The sequence below is a fragment of the Pyrenophora tritici-repentis genome, chromosome 3 (assembly GCF_003171515.1).
Source record: "Pyrenophora tritici-repentis strain M4 chromosome 3, whole genome shotgun sequence".
In the NCBI taxonomy this organism is placed as follows: Eukaryota; Fungi; Ascomycota; class Dothideomycetes; order Pleosporales; family Pleosporaceae; genus Pyrenophora; species Pyrenophora tritici-repentis.
The window spans coordinates 177,365-194,569 of record NC_089392.1 but is presented as its reverse complement, the minus strand read 5'-3'; the positions used below and the strand labels follow the sequence as shown (position 1 = coordinate 194,569).

At 51.4% G+C, this 17,205-nt stretch overlaps 6 protein-coding genes across 6 annotated transcripts; 3 read left to right on the top strand and 3 right to left on the bottom strand.

Annotated features, from left to right (window-relative positions):
- Positions 1 to 1,589: 1,589 nt before the first annotated feature.
- PtrM4_074670 (Dimer-Tnp-hAT domain containing protein) lies at positions 1,590 to 4,090 on the top strand (the record flags this gene model as incomplete). The annotated part of the gene is made up of 3 exons (XM_066106152.1): positions 1,590 to 1,724; positions 1,797 to 3,610; positions 3,691 to 4,090. The coding sequence occupies 3 exons, from the start codon at positions 1,590 to 1,592 to the stop codon at positions 4,088 to 4,090; spliced, it is 2,349 nt and encodes a 782-aa protein (XP_065963090.1).
- Positions 4,091 to 6,593: 2,503 nt separating this feature from the next.
- On the bottom strand, positions 6,594 to 6,959 carry PtrM4_074660 (GFA domain containing protein; the record flags this gene model as incomplete). The annotated part of the gene is made up of 1 exon (XM_001940445.2): positions 6,594 to 6,959. One exon carries the CDS (start codon positions 6,957 to 6,959, stop codon positions 6,594 to 6,596), a length of 366 nt encoding a protein of 121 aa, XP_001940480.2.
- Positions 6,960 to 8,947: 1,988 nt separating this feature from the next.
- On the top strand, positions 8,948 to 9,171 carry PtrM4_074650 (uncharacterized protein; the record flags this gene model as incomplete). Its single annotated transcript, XM_001940444.2, has 2 exons — positions 8,948 to 9,014; positions 9,074 to 9,171. The coding sequence occupies 2 exons, from the start codon at positions 8,948 to 8,950 to the stop codon at positions 9,169 to 9,171; spliced, it is 165 nt and encodes a 54-aa protein (XP_001940479.1).
- Positions 9,172 to 9,613: 442 nt separating this feature from the next.
- On the bottom strand, positions 9,614 to 11,146 carry PtrM4_074640 (zf-Mss51 multi-domain protein; the record flags this gene model as incomplete). Its single annotated transcript, XM_001940443.2, has 2 exons — positions 9,614 to 10,329; positions 10,378 to 11,146. The coding sequence occupies 2 exons, from the start codon at positions 11,144 to 11,146 to the stop codon at positions 9,614 to 9,616; spliced, it is 1,485 nt and encodes a 494-aa protein (XP_001940478.2).
- A 471-nt stretch (positions 11,147 to 11,617) lies between these two features.
- On the top strand, positions 11,618 to 14,028 carry PtrM4_074630 (Tymo-45kd-70kd multi-domain protein; the record flags this gene model as incomplete). The annotated part of the gene is made up of 2 exons (XM_001940442.2): positions 11,618 to 11,845; positions 11,896 to 14,028. The coding sequence occupies 2 exons, from the start codon at positions 11,618 to 11,620 to the stop codon at positions 14,026 to 14,028; spliced, it is 2,361 nt and encodes a 786-aa protein (XP_001940477.2).
- Positions 14,029 to 14,374: 346 nt separating this feature from the next.
- On the bottom strand, positions 14,375 to 16,869 carry PtrM4_074620 (MoaC, Molybdenum cofactor biosynthesis enzyme; the record flags this gene model as incomplete). The annotated part of the gene is made up of 2 exons (XM_066106151.1): positions 14,375 to 14,382; positions 14,529 to 16,869. 2 exons carry the CDS (start codon positions 16,867 to 16,869, stop codon positions 14,375 to 14,377), a joined length of 2,349 nt encoding a protein of 782 aa, XP_065963089.1.
- Between the last annotated feature and the right edge of the window lie 336 nt (positions 16,870 to 17,205).

Genomic DNA, 17,205 nt, shown 5'->3' with positions numbered 1-17,205 from the left:
AGAGACGCCATTATGCCAAGGCAAAAAAGAAGGTATCTCTTCAAAGCCGACAGTGCCGCGGATGCCCTTCCTTAAAACCCATCCCTTTCGCGCTCGCTGCACCGGCCTCTTCACGTCGGTCTTATAAGTCTGACACGAGAAGCTTGGCAGTGATGGGTAGTTTGATTAGTTGGTAAGCACTTAGCGGACACGATCCCAGGTCCTTGGTATGGTGAGGCAACCCATCCCTAACGAACAGACTGACTGGGGTTGGCTGTCTTCCGAAAGTCATCAGAAAGAAGGGCCGAGCGCTCGGACAACAAAGATTCCTGTGCAGATCACCTTCGGTCATTGCGCTGCCTGCCACTCAGATCCAAGTCTTTGGTAACCTGTTGAATAGAACTACTACCAAGAGAGTGATACGAACAAACATCATACCCCACAAATCAAGCACGATAACCTTTCAGTTTCAATCTCCAGAGGAAAAAGCTCAAACATCAATTTTAAAATCTTACTCATGCAACATATGCAGCTCGGTCGCAATACGAGGCTTTGAGGAGAAAACCGCCGCTAATGACGCACATGAGTAAGGAAGCGAAGACGATTTGACCTTAGTCTTCTGTGTTGTTAAGTATAGAAGGAATGCTTACGACAATCTCATGTCTTCTTGGCAGGTATCGCGAGCAAACTGTCTTCCGCCTTTTTTGCGATGAACCCGGAGTCCTGACCGACACAACCCAACCTCGGAATGCAGGCTGATTGTAGATATCAACCAAATCCGTGATGTTCCTGTACGTCTTGTATGGTTGACTCCATTTTGTTAGAGCATATCGAAACTCGAATCGTACTGGTACATTAATCAATCAACAACACATTAACACCTTCCGTAGATGCAATTTCTTCCACGTTATCGGCGCTCTCTCTTCTCTCAATCATTAGTAACATATTGGAGCCGTTTGCATTGATCTCTGCCACAATACGATCCTGGGGGTAGATTGTAGACTGAAACGCGGTGGTTATCCTATCATCGATTGCTTGCCCGTGGGACGATACTTGCTAATAAATACAACTGCGCGGGTGTTTTCTATTCCTGCTTAAAAGACGCCAGCCCGGGAGCAATGTTATCCTGCTAAGTCGTACTTTTGAGTCAATGTGTGGAAAGGTGACACCCATGGCGCCCCAATCCCATCCAATACTCTTTAGGACAAGCAGACTTGCTATCAGTCAGGTAACTCAGTTCGAACTGACTGAACTGACTGCCAAGACTCAGTTCAGTCAGTCAGTTCTTGAGGCAGCTGGACGTCAGTCCAGTCAGTTCAGAAGCCTCCAGACTGACTGAACTGACTGACGTTAGACTGACGTTAGCTGTTTTTAAAGCAGTATTTTAGAGTTGTGAAAGCCACATTTAGTGCGGCTTCGAAGCCGCGCTAGTCCTAGATATAAAGACACTAATCCTATATAAGTTAAAGCATCTAGCTTTAAGCTAATTAGAGTTTGCGGAAATGCGCTACCCGGTGCGCACCTAGTAAGCCTTTCGCGTCGCGTCGCGTCGCGTCTGCTATACACACGACGCTAGACTACTGTTGCCATAATACTTCTTGGTGTACTTCATGTCTACTCCCTCTAATTCAGGCCTTCGCCGCCTTGTAGAATGCGACAAGCGCAATTCTCCTCTACCATCGCTATCAAACGCGCCTACTGTTGGCGATACTGCGAGCGAGGCCCAGGCTGATGAGCCCTTGGCAGTACAGGCGGACTTCCCCAACGACGGCGACGACGACGACGACGACGACAATTACGACGGGCTTGATTTTAAGCGTGTGCCGTATCTTGAGCGGCGCCAGGTTGAGCGTAATAGTCGCGGTGGGCCAAAAAGCTGGATCTACCGCCACGGCTGGGCCGTCTGGCACCGCAAGTACAAGAAAAACTACTGGCTTTGCCGGTACTGCCATCAACGACGGAAGCAGGAGGCTTGCTACGAGGCTGACAGCACTACAAACGCCGGCCGACACCTCTCAAGCAACAAGCCTGGACACTCACACGGACCTAACGGACCTGTACCAATTGCTAGCCGGGAGGGCAATATTATGGGCGCGCTCGCAAAGTCCCAAGTACATATTATGAGGTCTAAAGGGATAGAAGTATCGCAAGAGGTAGCAAACGAGATGGCAGCAAGCTTTTCAACCTCTCGATTTCAGGACGCGCTGAAGGACTGGGTAGTCGCGGACAACCAGAGCCTTCGCGTAATAGAAACGCCGCAGTTTCGAGCCATGATTGCGGCCGTGAGCCCGCTAGCCGAAGCTCTCCTTTGGCGTAGCCACCAAACGCTCCACGATCATATTATTACTGAGTACAATACATACATACCAGCTGTTGCCAACTACCTTCGCGAAGCCCGGTCGCTTATACACGTGTCATTCGACAACTGGACTTCAACTGGTGGGCAGTATGCTTTTACTGGCCTCTGCGTACATTACCTTAACAGCGAGGGCAAGCTAGTTGACCACCTGCTTGGGTTGCCTGAGCTACACGGGGCGCACACTGGCAATAATATTGCCGCTGCAGCAACAACAATACTTCGGCTATTTGGCGTTGACAACGCGAGGGTTGGGTACTTTGTGCTTGACAACGCAAGTAACAATGATACTGCAGTTGAGTCCTTAGCAGAGGAGTTTGGCTTTATCGCAAGCGAGCGGCGGCTGCGGTGCTGCTGCCATATACTCAACCTAAGCGCACAATTAGTAATTTGGGGCAAAGACCGTAGCGCGTACGAGAATGAAGCCGCACACCTTGAGGAAGAGGAGAAGTACATGGATGAGTGGCGCAAATACGGTCCTGTTGGCGTCCTCTTTGACGTGATTGCGTCTATCTGTACGCCTCAAACTCGACAACTACTAGAGCGCCTACAGTGCGAGGAGGCAGAGTCTCTAGGTGTTACACCCCACATCCGGCAGCTTGTGAAGCCTGTTAAGACACGCTGGAATAGCTATTTCAACACGTTTGTCCGTGCAGCTGAGCTACACGGCCCTATCGATGGCTATATTGAGTGTAAACTTGAGGAGCATAGTGCTGCAACAGCAACCTCACGACGCCGGAAGAATCGTGAGCAGCTCCCTGCTGCCCAGCCACGGTTATATATACGCGAAGGGGGTCTAAACGGCAAGGACTGGGCGACAATAACAGAATACATTCGACTCCTTGAGCCATTTGCCGAAGCTACACGGCTACTTGAAGGTCGCGGCCGACACGGCCGACACGGCGCTATATGGGAAGTTCTAGTAACGTTTGAGTGGCTTCTTGACCAGCTTGAGGCTCTCAAAGACCGCCTTAAGGATGTAAATTACGAAGATCTAGATGCGCCTGAAGATCATCTTATTACAAACGTTAACCTTGCGCATTGTAAGCTTGCTGAGTACTACGCAAAATTCGATAACGCGCCTGTCTACTACACTGCTACAATACTACACCCGCACTACAAACACCACCTCTCAGCGCTCTGGAAGGTGCCTGACACCCATGTCACTGCCCGTGACGGTGTCCACTATCGCGACGGCTGGCTTGACAATAACCACCGGGCATTCCTGCGCATGTGGCAGGGCGGAAGGACTCTGCAGCCACTTCAGCTCACACTGTAACGCCGCCGCGTAAGAAGCCCCGGCTAGGGATTTCAACGTCGCGATCAGCTTTTCTACAGTCGTCAATTGAGCAAAGCACACGGCAGTTAGAGGCAAGCCTTGCTGAGGATGAGTATGAGATATGGAAGCGGCAACCAGCGTTAGCTGAGGAGGATTGGCTGTCTCTTAATCCGCTTCTATACTGGGAGTCAGTTGCTGGGCAGTTCCCTATACTCTCAAAGTTCGCTATTGACGTCCTAACAATACCAGCAGCAGCGGCAGACTGTGAGCGGACTTTCAGCGAGCTTGGCGACATGTTAGGCACCCGGAGACTCCATATGAAGCCAGAGCTTATTTCAGCTTTGCAGAGCTTGAAGAGCTGGAAGAGGCTTGGTATACAGCCAACAACTACCTCAGCTTCTGGGCTAGCGCGCACACTATCAGAGGAAGAAATCTCAAAAGTACAGGAGCATTTATCTCAGTTCGACGTCAGGTAACTCAGTTCAGTCAGTCCAGTCAGTCCGCAGGCCGCGGCGACGTCAGTTCAGTCAGTCAGTTTTAGTTTAATTGAAAAGTCTTGGCAGTCAGTCCAGTCCAGTTCAGTGACCTCAGGACGTCAGTTCAGTCAGTCCAGAGAGCTCCGGACTGACTGAACTGACTGATAGCAACTCTGAGGACAAGTCCATCACCACATTGATAAAGCATTTGAACAAAGTGAGACATAACGACTTGCAGAGCCGAACCGCCTCGCATCCTTGATCGAAAGGTTCGGGTGTCCAGAGTTGTTGAACAGGCTATGATATCCAGCATCCACTGCAATGTTCACGGTTTGCGCATCAGTGATCATCTGTATTCCTGTCACCCAAAATGTGCCCCATACTCTGCGACAGATGTACTAACTGTAAGATACAACTATTTACGAAAGAACACACGGTACAGATAGTCGCTAATTGACGACATTAAAGTAAGTTGTTTATAGCTGATAGTGTTATGATGATCGAGGTCTAGGTGTATCGGTGCTTCTGTGCGTAAGCTGACGGAGATGCAATCCGGAAATTCCAGATTTGCTTTGAGCAGTCTAGGTCTGAGACTGGATTTTCATGCAAGGTGAGAGTGGGGTTGAGTTGGGTCAAGACGTGTAGTCTAGACTCCGCAACAATCAATTCAATCCGGTCACTCTCCTAGACCCACTTACCTATCTAGGTAGGGCTTAAACTCCTATAGGTAACTACTAGGCTTAAAGCGGTAATCAATCAATCCAATCTGAACCTTCTAGGACCCACTTAATTGATTGTTGCGGACTGTGGTGTAGTCGGCTTCCCTTCCCTGAACGACGAAAAACTAGAGCTGGGAACACCATATCAAAACTCCCAAAAACTAAACGCGCTGCACCTGATCAAACCAACATACAAATTGGAATCTTCTACGTCTATACGGTCAATATATACTTAGTCTCTACGCCGAAGCTTCGCACACAGCGGTAGTACTCATACCTCTCTAGGTTTATTGACAACATGCTGAAGGTTCAACGAGAGCCCCCCGATCCGTTGTGTGAGCTCAAGGCCACATCAGAGTGTTAGTAGTACCCGTGTTTATAGCCATGATATGTCCCAAATGCCCGTGATAACAATGCGCCCTAACGACGTTCTCCGATTGAGCGTATAGGTCTTTCTGGGAAACCAGTGCCAAGCCATAGGATAGCTCAGGACGGGGTATCTCCGACTCAAAAAAATTAGAATTGGAGTAAATTCATTGGCTGCTCTGTTATTAGGAAAAGATTTTTTGTCTGCAAAGATATAAGTTGGTCTACTAAGTGAGACAACCCTGTTCCGATCTTCCGTTATGGCGGTCTCAACGTACGCACCTACCCGTACCTAGATGCATAAGGCCCAGAGCCAAACATTGCTGCATTGTTAAATACAGTGCAGAAGTCGCCAATGAACAGCATTTGCTTACTGCAGGCGTGCTGCCATACTCGACAGGTGTAGATCCTGGCGTCCAACAAAGGAGGCGTCTTGCAGACAACTTGAGTGATCGCACTTATATCATGGTTGTTGACATGGAGTACCAAGATCGTAGGGACTATCTCGATAAAGATGCTGCGGGGTTGAGGATCTTGGTGGAAGCTGGATCAGAACTCCCGGGTCCGTCAGTCACTCTCGGAGACTTCCAGGATCGACAGGAAAAAGGGCCTATTTTTATAAGTCCGGGATGGTTATCCGATTTAGGAGTGACGATCATGTGCTAAAACCACCCAACTACCAACGTTTCGAGTGTGGCGCAGTGCCACACACTCGCGGACGAGTACTACATAACCCATGGACATGTTCCGCCAAATGGGCGCATGTAGTTAGTCTACATAAGTACGTACGGACAATGTCGAGCGCATAGCCAAGGCTGTTGCTGTGGAAATCCATCATGCTGACATGGAGTCTCGGCAAACGCTCCGGGATGGCTCTTTTGAGGTTCTGGGGTCAGTTTAGGCCCGAATTGCAGTCGTATCCCGTGTTACCTAGGTAAGTTAGCGTGCTTTGCGGATCAACTACCGACTTCTACCCGTGTGGTGTGGTGTCCTCCTTCTGCCTCTGCGCACACATGTACAAGCCCGGATGTCGCCGGCTTTTATTCCAGCTTGCGTCAAGGTGCATTTGATGCTTCGATAGCTACATGTAAGGTTCGTCGTCTCGGATTGGGTGAAGTAGATATGATTACAAGTGTGCCGCAAGAGACGGGAGCTGAAGAAGAGGCCCGAGTGGATGAATTGAAGAAGCATACAAACACGATTATGGGTAACGCGTCATTCTGAGATCATTTTCATCGTAAATATTTGTCCTAAGTTAGCTGTTCTGAAGTTTCTTTGTAGCTACTCTTCCACACTTCCACAGCCTCTATAAAACCCAAGACAGCCTTACCTACCACCGTAACCACTTAGCACAACACTCTACAAAAGCGTCTTCACCTCCCACACACTAAAGCGACGAACTCTCCCCAACCTCCCCATCACCCCCCAACCCCATCATGCGAGCTCTTCCATGCCTTCCCTCCCGTATAATACGCCCCTTCCACCTGCCTCTCGACCTCGGGCGCCTTCAACCACCCACACCGATCCTTCGCAAACGCCTCAACCCTCGGCTTAAACTTTGTCTCATGCAGCGCAAAATCATCAACGGTGCCAATACGCGGGATGCTTAAACCGGGGGATCCGCTACTGCGTCTATACATGAGCGTGCCGCAGACGCTGCAGAAGCTGTTTTCCATGGACTGGCCGGTTCCGATCGTGGCATTTTGTTTGAAGCGGGTGATTTTGTCTTCGCTGCGAAGGTGTTCAAAATGGGTGTTTTTGACTATGAAGTTGGAGGCGAACATGCTGGGGGACGGTTGGGTTAGTGGGTGGGGGTCGGGTGATGGGTGGGATGGGATGGGGGGTACCTGGCGGTGATTTTGCGACAGTCGGTGCAGTTGCAGATGAAGGTGTCTACGAGACCGGGGCCTTCGGTTGGCACCTTGATTTGGACGGTGCTGCAGTAGCATGTTGCTGTGGCTGTGCCGTTGATGTCGCCATGTGCGCCTTCGGATGGTAGTGCAATCTTCTTGCTCATTTCGGTCATGATGGTTTCGTTTTTCAAGAGTGATATTTGTGATTTGGAGATTCTTTAGACTCGACAGTTGGAAAGTAGCTAGGATCAAGGTGATGCAGGAAGCACAACTTGATCTTACCCGCAGTTCCTTAAGTACCAGACATGCCGATTAGTATACTCACAGCATGATCAGTTCTCTGCTTACATCACCAGTCTGCTTTGTCACCTCGCTGCATATTCGCAGAAACCGAACGAAGCATTGTCGTCAAGGTTCGTGTAGGATCAACCTGACTGATTGGTCTGGATGACGTCATAAAGACCAATCACATCAACATCACCAGCGCTCAGGTCAGCAGTCGGAAACGCGTGCATTATGTCCACTTTCAATCAAGCTGTTAACTCCAGGATGGTAGGACGTACCAAGGCAAACGTCCAGGAATGCGAATATGTGGGATAGGCGGAGTTGGCGAAGTCGGCGCCAATGGATTACGAAGCTGAAACTTGCGGTGATGGCTACTTCCTTATGTTCTAGGCTACACCCGCATACCATCTCGGATTCCTCTTCCCATGTCTTAATTTTCCAAGTAAATGTGTTCTTCTACCCAAGGCCGACTCGGATATTTTGCAGATACCACAACTAACCAGGCACTGGCTGACGTGAACCCAAATCTACCGAAGCCGAAAGACATGGACGCAGCAAATGCGCGATCGAAGAGAAGCCCTAGCCTGGTTGATGTGAACATGTCCATTAAACCTGGTATCTGGATCCCCCCGAACCATTCTATCGGAGACAACACGCGAGGAAGCACTGGGGTGCAGCACTATACATCTGCACGTCGCAAGAGATGGTAAACGGAAGGTCAAAAAGAGTAAAAAGAGACAGGACTCCCAAGTGCGGACAACGTCAACCCATAGCACCACCACGGCCCCTCATTTACCTCCGCAATCGCATCCAACCACCCGACCATAGCGCACTATAATGGCTTAAGCCCCCTAGTGCGGGCCGGCGCGCTTTCCAAGCCAACATCCGGGGTTGACGGCGCACGATCAGATGGCGTATCGTGTGGTATTCTGCGTGCCATCCCCGCATTCAGGCCAGACACTAAAACACTTTGCTTCTTCTGGCGTGCTGCAAGGCATCCAGCACTACCCTTAGCGGCATAGCCGTTTGAGGACGAACCGCCGAGGCAGTTATCTCGATAGTTACGCCCGACGGGAATGTTGAGATGATTGGTACGGAGTCGGGATGCAAAGATGGGGGGCGTTCTACTTTATCGAATGCTTAGTATCGAATCCGTTGAAGCCACCAACACACGCCACTGTGTGCGCTTTCATCTAGAAGATGAAGATGCATAGGCTGAGGGCACTGACAGTGACCCGCACGCCACGAACCAAATAATCAACGTGCAAGAGCCGTACTTAGGCCCCCGGATACGGCTTTGTGGGGCGCTCATGTGCGCATCCTTTGTCGGTGGGGATATAGTGAGAAAAGATATGGTAATTGCGCGCAACTCCATGGACGGGAACGGGCTCGTGACTAGTTCGTTGCCACTGTTGGGGGAAAAATACCGCTCTTGGGAGTATCGATAGAGGGGGCTTATGTGAATCTAGGATGGGGCCCGCGGAGGAGTAAGGAGGAGTGAACTAGTAGGATGGAGGAGAGGGAAAGGTATAAGTAGGGCTGTATGTCCTCGTAGATAGGGCTTTACCTTCCACCTCTACCTCTACCTCCTTTATCCAACACTCCCATCTTCGAGTCAGTCCAAATCCGCAAATATGAGATTCGCCGTCCAGATCTTCGCTATCGCTGCTCTCTTCAGCGCTGCTCTTGCGGCTCCTGCTGGTATGTGAAGCATCATCTTGGACACCTTGTCACGATATAGGCACTAACAACACGTGCAGCCGACCCCGCCTCAGTCCAAGTCCGCGACGCAAAGGCCGAAGCCGCTGGCGTATGCTACTGCTACGGCGGATTCTGCACCCCGGGATGCCGGAAGTAGGGAGGTAGTAGACGTACTACCTACTATGGTCACATCTCGCGAGTCAACTACCTGCTATGGTCACAACTCTCCAAGTCAGCTACCAAGTATGGAATCACATGTCGCCAAGTCACAAGGTTGATATCTGGGTGGGATGATGAATGGATGAATGGAATGAAATAACATAACGTTAAACTTTGTGGGATGTGTATCGTGAACGTGAATGCGAATGTGAACTTGATGTCTGAGTGTATCGTTTCAAAGATGTCACAGTTGAATGCCATAACTGGTGTATTGAAAAGCGAAACGATTTCGGATCCTACCAAAAACGGAACATATCATCTAATCTCCAAAATCATTCCCATCATGCACATCACGGTAATCGCCTCGGCCGTACAATGTTGCAAGTCCACAAACACAAGATGCAGAAGTACTATACATATCTACACATTTACACACTCACCTACGCAGTTCGATCACTATGCACCTCCTTCTCCTCTTCCTTCTTCGTAGTCTCATACCGCTTACCGCGGAAAGCATACACGCCCCAATTACTACACGTGACATCATGAGGATCAAGATCGTTAAGATCCCACCTCAGACTCCTAAACAGATTCTCACCCGGCTCGAGCAAAACGTCCATTTCATTTCCGAAACGCTTGTTCAAAAAGTCAACATCCTGTTGCATATCTCCGGGCGAATATCCAGTCGCGATGATAGGAACTTTAGTCTCGAGAAGGAGGGGTAGAGTTTCCTCCCACTCATGTGCGGAAGCCGGATTGCCAAAACCGGGGTGGAAAACAACGAAGCAGTCAAAGTAAGGGTCGTAAGGGTAAAAATAACCCGTCTTGTGAATGTTGTGGAAGTATTCGACAAAAGTGCTGATTTTCATCGAGCTGCTAATGCGGTCTTCGATGACGGCGCCGAAAGGATTGAGGGGTGTGCGCTCGGGGAGGGGAAGTTCCTTTTCGCGGTTTGCCATGCTTTCCGGTCCAATGAAGTTGAGGGAGAATTGCACGCGGTGGAAGAGGTAGGATAGTTGCATCCAGGTTTCGCGGGGGAGCGAGGATTCTGCGCGTGCGCCGAGGATGAAGAGACGGACGGCGGGTGGGGCAATGCGCGCGTTCTTCCAGTCGTTACCGCCGCCTGTACGAGGGGGGTGGAGGGTGTGCCGGAGGGCTATCTGGTTGTTAGTATGGTGTGAATCATTGCGATGGGCTTACTTACCGCTGAAGCTCTTCAAGCCCTCTGGTGTCATGCGTCCATTCTTGCGGATGTTGTACGGACTCAGCTCGTTTAGGACGCTTGCAATCGTCATCGGATATGACAACAGCTTAGTTGCCTGTCTCATCTCCCGGTCGTCATTCAAGGCATCATAGTCCCTCGTATACAGATATGTATCCCAACTCGTCATGTTGACCAAGATTTCCTCCATTTGCGGTTCAGCAAACTGAAACTCCTTGAAGAAACGCCCGCTCCTCAAGTCGTGATCATCCTCATTGCTCTGTCTCAACACGTCGCATACCTCCAAATGAGCCTCGTAGTCGTCCGCCCAGTGTTCTTCGCAGCAGTACACAGGGATACCGCAATCGGGGCATTCAAAGTCTACGTGCGCGGGCGGAGCGCCATTTTCAGATGATTTGCGAGCTTCGAGGTCCATGGGGTTATTGGGTGCGCGCGTCGGCTTATGCGATGGGTGTGGACAGTATGCATGTTGGCGCATGAAAGCTGCGCGTTTGCGTATTTGCGGTATGGGTGAGTTGGTGAAGGAGTTGAACAGGTTATCTTCGGTCAAGACCAGCGTCCGCCGGTTACCCTCGGGATCGATGTAGTCATATGGTTCGAATGCTTTATCAAAAGCCCGGCTTGGTGTAGTAGACAGACTTCGTTTCGGCAGGGCCAGCTTAGGTGGTGCTGGACTTTTGGTCGAGTGATTGCGTTGCGACACGGCATTCTGGGCGAAGGGTCTAAGGCTCTGCGAGGGTCGTAATTGCATTCCAGGTTTCCTTAACAGCGACAGACATTGTCTGCACGTGTAAGGCGTCCTCATCTTGCTTTGTGTGGCCGCAATTGCAAAGCGTAACGGCTACTGCATCATGGAATCATCGTCCCCCAAACTTAGCGTGGCTTCGGTCCATCAAAACGCCGATGGCCTTGGCACGACCCCTCCCACCACATCTCTCTCGCTCCAGTTCCATCCAACTTCAACACAGACGACATGGGTCCATCATGGAATGCGGATCGTCTTCCGAATCTGAAGCGGAGGAACTGCTTTGGACGACCGCCGACGGAGAATCTCCACTGCGATCGGCATGTAGATGTACCCATCCATTACACCTAGGTACTTCCCCGCAACTTGTCCCAGTACATACAGCAAGATACGATTTGCGGGGTCTACATAATGCTACGCTGCTGCTAGTGAAATCTTCGTGTGACAAGATTGCAATCTGCAAGATCCTCAGTGATAATGCCACCCAAATTGACTTCGTTCGCATGCTTCCTAGCACCTATTATCCAGTCAGCCAGTGGTAAAACACTATGGTCTACATCCCCAGCCGACGCTCGTGACATCTACCGAACTACCTATCCTTTGGGCAATGGCCGGCTCGGTGCGATGCCAGTTGGCCCTCCAGCAGCGGAGACACTCACCTTGAATCTTGATAGTCTCTGGTCGGGAGGACCTTTCAACATATCTGTGAGCTTGAAATTCGTCTATTAAAGGCGAATGGAGCTGACACTACGTAGAACTATACAGGCGGAAACCCACACACCTTAATTGCCTCAGCACTTCCTGGTATCCGTGATTGGATCTTCACAAATGGCACGGGCAATGTGTCGGCCCTGCTTGGGTCCAACGACAACTATGGATCTTATCAAGTCCTGGGAAATCTGACTGTCAAAATTCCCTCGTTGAGCAGTGATATTGTTTCAAACTATACCCGTAAGCTCGATATGAGCACTGGCACCCACACAACTACGTTTATTGCGAATGGCAATGATCTGGAAACTACTGGATTCTGCTCATTTCCAGACCAGGTTTGTGTATATACCGTCCAGTCCACGGGTGCAGGCGATGTACCACCATTGGAGGTAACACTGGATAACGTATTAGTCTCGCCGCAGCTGCAGAATGTTACTTGCGTAGAGGGGGACACTACAAAGCCGGCGCATCTGAGATTACGGGGCGTTACCCAGCTCGGTCCACCAGAGGGAATGCGATACGACTCCATTGCACGTGTGGTGTCCAATTCCAACACTGACGTTTCATGCGACGAAAATACTGGTCTCTTGAGCATCGCCCCTCGCAGTGGCACAAAAAGCGTCAGCATTGTAATTGGCGCTGGGACAAACTACGACGCAAAGAAAGGAACAGCAGAGCACAACTATTCCTTCCGTGGCGAAGACCCAGCACTAATAGTTGAAGCCACCACCCTCAAAGCCGCTACAAAAACACTCGATCAACTACGCGGCCGCCATATCGACGACTTTACAGCTCTCACGGGACTCTTCGAACTGTCTCTCCCAGACCCACTTAACTCCTCCCAAACCCAAACATCCGAGCTCATCAATCGATACACCGTAAACAACACCAGCGGAGACCCCTACCTAGAAAGCCTCCTCATGGAAAACTCCCGCTACCTCTTCATCTCCAGCTCGCGCCCAGGCTCCCTGCCACCCAACCTCCAAGGCCGCTGGAGCGAAGGTCTCGAAACAGATTGGTCGGCCGACTACCACGCCAACATCAACTTCCAAATGAACCACTGGACATCAGACCAAACCGGGCTCACGGACCTGCAATCCCCACTTTGGGACTACATGACCGACACGTGGATGCCGCGCGGTGCCGAAACAGCCACACTCTTATACAACGCGCCCGGCTGGGTCGTCCACAACGAGATGAACATCTTCGGCCACACGGCCATGAAGAGCGCGGCGGAATGGGCAAACTACCCCATCGCAGCCGCGTGGATGATGCAACACGTTTTCGACCACTGGGATTACAGTCGCAACGCCACATGGCTACTTAAACAAGGGTACCCGTTACTCAAAGGCGTCGCCATGTTCTGGCTCGATCAACTCCAACAAGACGGGTATTACAAAGACGGCAGTCTAGTAGTGAACCCGTGTAACAGCCCCGAACACGGTGGAACGACATTCGGATGTGCGCATTATCAACAACTCATCCACCAAGTTTTTCACTCTATACTAGCTGTGCAGCCCACAGTCGCCGACCCAGATACCGTGTTCCTAACCAATCTGACATCTTCGCTACACCGTCTGGATAAAGGCTTCCACACTGGCTCCTTCTCTCAAATCAAAGAATGGAAAATCCCAGACAGCTACACCTACGACCGCCCCAACGACACCCACCGCCACCTCTCCGAACTCGTAGGCTGGCACCCCGGATTCTCCCTCTCCGCCCTCCAACACGGCTATTCCAACGCCACCATCGCGTCCGCCGTCAGGCAAAAACTCATATCCCGCGGCCCGGGCAAAGGCCCCGATGGAAACTCCGCGTGGGCTAAAGTCTGGCGTAGCGCCTGCTGGGCTCGCCTCAATGACACCGAACACGCGCATTGGGAGTTGCGCTTTGCGATTGAAACGAATTGGGCGCCGAATGGATTGAGCATGTATTTTGGGGATAAGATTCCGTTTCAGATTGATGGGAATTTTGGGTTTGGCGGCGCGGTGTTGGGGATGCTGGTTGTGGATTTGCCGGGTGCGGAAGTTGGTAGGGATGGGGAGGCGGAGAGGACGGTGGTTTTGGGGCCGGCGATACCGGGGAGTTGGGGTGGGGGGAGGGTGAAGGGGTTGGTGGTTCGAGGGGTGGGGTTGTGGATTTTGGGTGGGATGGACGGGGTGTTGTTGGTTGGGTGAGTGTGAAGGGTAGGGATGGTGGGGAGATGAAGGGGGTTAGGTTTGTTAATAAAGAGGGGAGAGTTTTGGTTGATTCTGTTTAGATTATTGTTACAACTTGTTATTGGAAAAAAGTAGGTATAAGGAAGAGAGATCGAATAATTCGCTTTTTAGAATACCACTACACACTACACACTATCCTACACCCTCACCTCTCCTTTCCACCATACAAATACAAACACCCCCCCTCTCATCTTCACTCACTCACTCACTCAAACAAAAAATCTACTTACTCCCCCAAACTCCTCCACCCCTCCTCCCTCCACCCCCCACTCCTCCCCCTTCCTTCGCAACAACCCTAACATCCTCAATCCTCTGACCCTTATCAACCGCCTTACACATATCAACCACACTAAGCGCCGCGCCCATAACCGCCGTTAATGCCTCCATCTCCACACCCGTGGGACCTACACACTGTACTTTTGCCTCGATATTCACACCACCAAATCCCCCATCCTTACTTCCACCTCCCTCGCCACCAGCCCCAAAAGTCACAACCTCAACACCAACATGCGTAAGCGCAATGGGATGACACAACGGCACCAAATCCGAACATTTCTTCGCCGCCATGATGCCCGCGATGCGGGATACACCTAGTACATCACCTTTTTTCGCGGCGTTGGAGTGGATGAGCGTGAGGGGCGTGGCGTTTGTGAAGGACACTTTTCCGGTGGCGATGGCGGTGCGGGAGGTGGGTGGTTTGGGGGTGACAGATATCATGTGCGCGGTGCCGGTGGGTGTGAGGTGGGGGAGTGAGGGTGGTGTGGTGGTTTTTTCGTTTGGGTTTGGAGTCGATGAAGGTGGTGGTTGTGAGGTTGTGGAATACATCCTTCGACCCCCTCCTACGCGGAGCATAGACAGAGTACCCGACGAAGCGTTGACCACAGAACCCCCACTGCTCGATACCTCTGGCATCTTCGTTTCCAATGGACCTACTGTGCTCGACACCACCGGCATCTTCGTCTCCAACGGACCCACCACCACCGCCTTCTCCGCCACACCCTCACTCTCATGGAGCAAAAAGTCCAACCCCCCAGCATGCAATTCCTCGCGATCAATCCTCCCCTCCGCATCCCCCGTCATACTCCCCCTATGACCAAAAATCTCATACCACCGCATGGCCATGCGCTCCGCCGCCTCATTATCAAGATCATGATCCCGCACCATTTCATCCAGCACATTTTCCACCCTCACATCCCTCATCGCCTTCTTGGCGACTCGCCCAGACTTTTCCACGTCGTCGAAGCGCGTCTGCCATTTGCGGACAAGGATCCTCAGCCAGGTTTGGAGAGTGCGTCGGTTCTCGCTCTTCCAGACGTCGTAAGGGAGGCTGTCGATGCGCGGGTAGGCGTGTTTCAGGCGGTTACGCATTTCGAGGACTTGGGCTTGGAGGTGGGGGACGCCGGCTTCGAAGGTGACGACGAGGTTTTCGTCAATGGGGACGAAGCCCGCGGGGGTGACGTCGAGGCGGAGGTCGTTGCTTGGTTTGTGTAGGGGTCTTGTGCTGAGGCCGAGGAAGGGCGAGATGTATGGTTTGGGTGGAGGGGATTCCGTGACGGCGAAGATGTCGGATGCTGTGGATGGGAAGATGTTCTCATTGACTTTCGGTGGCTGGCTGACGGTACTCGCCGTGGGAGCTGTGTAGGTATCCGATTTATCCATGATTGGGTCGGCGAGAACGTTCTCATCCTTCGCAGCAGTATCGCGCGTTTCTCGCGGTTTCAACACCCTGAGAGATTCTAGACCGGGTTTCCTGATTGGACTCAGAGTGTCTTCGTCGGCTTGGGTCACTGACTGAAAAATGGGCTCAACACCCTCCAGTTCCGATACACCCCGATCAGGCAATGTCTCCGGAGTGTCTTTCTTTTGCCTTCTCAATGCTTCCGCCAATATAGCATCCACGTCGCCTCTTGCCGGACCTTTCTTCTTAGCCTTGGCAGCACGCTCGGTTTCCTTCACCTTCTCTTTCTGCGCCTTCATTTGTTCCAACAACTCGCGCCTCCTGCTAAGTACTTGTTCCCTTCGAATTCTAATATCCTTGAGCCTCTGTGTCTCGTCCTCGACATCAGCGGCCTGTTGCCTGTACATATCGAGCAGGTGTTGGATCTGCTGGATCTTTGTGGGGACAGGCTCAGATGTAGATGATTGCATCATCTTCTGGAAGTTTTCAATCTCCTCAAGAGTCGGCTTTTCTTTTCCTGTCATGAATTGAGCTTTGTTCCGCGGATCAATTCCAGGAAGACCATATCCGTATGTCTCAGAAGCCTCGTCAGCTGTTAGTCCCTTGCCCGCGATCCGCTCCATGATATGTTCCAATTCTGAAATCCTCGAGCGAAGGCCCTTGAGCACCCTCACATGCTCCTGTGGTACCGTGACCTCCTGTAGAACTTTCTTGATTTCCATGGTGATCATTTGGTGTCGCTTAAAGGGGGCGGCCTGTTTCTCGCGGGCAGCCTGCGTCGCAAGTTGTCTAGCTTCTGCCATCAGACCCTCGTGGGTCAACGTGACACCCTTCCCAAACTCTTTTAGCCGCGCCTGCAACGCGCGTTCAGCTCTTTCAAGGACTGCGGCAGATTCTGTTCTTGTGCGGTGCCGTAGCTCTGCATCTGCTGCTCGATACCAGTACCCGTTGAATTCGGGGCCGTCCAAACCATACTTTTGTCGTACTTCCTCCATACTCGGAGGGAGAGGCCTGCTCGTAATGCCTTGCTTGAGCGCACTTTTCAACATGCCAATATCTCGGATATGGTCTGCGCGTGCCGCTTTAACTGCCGCTTTAACGTGGCCGTCCGTTCCCGGCATTCTATGTACCTGAGGACGGGTGTCAAATGAGAAGGCTCGAATAGAGGACCCAGTTGGCGAGAACGATGGGTATAGGTGGCTCAATGATGGTCTATGTATATTCGGCCGTGCGGAGGGGTGGTTGACCGAGCTTTTCGATCGTGTTTGCAATAGAGGCCACGGTGAATGTAGGCTTGACGGGGGCATATTTTGATCTATTCGGGGTAAGTCAGTGATGCACATCACATTGAGATTGACGCTTGAAGGCGCAAAAGGGGTAGGATTGGTATGTAGCTTTATGATGATTCCAAGCGATTGAGTAGACTCACAATCAACGACCGCGGCGATACCATTCGC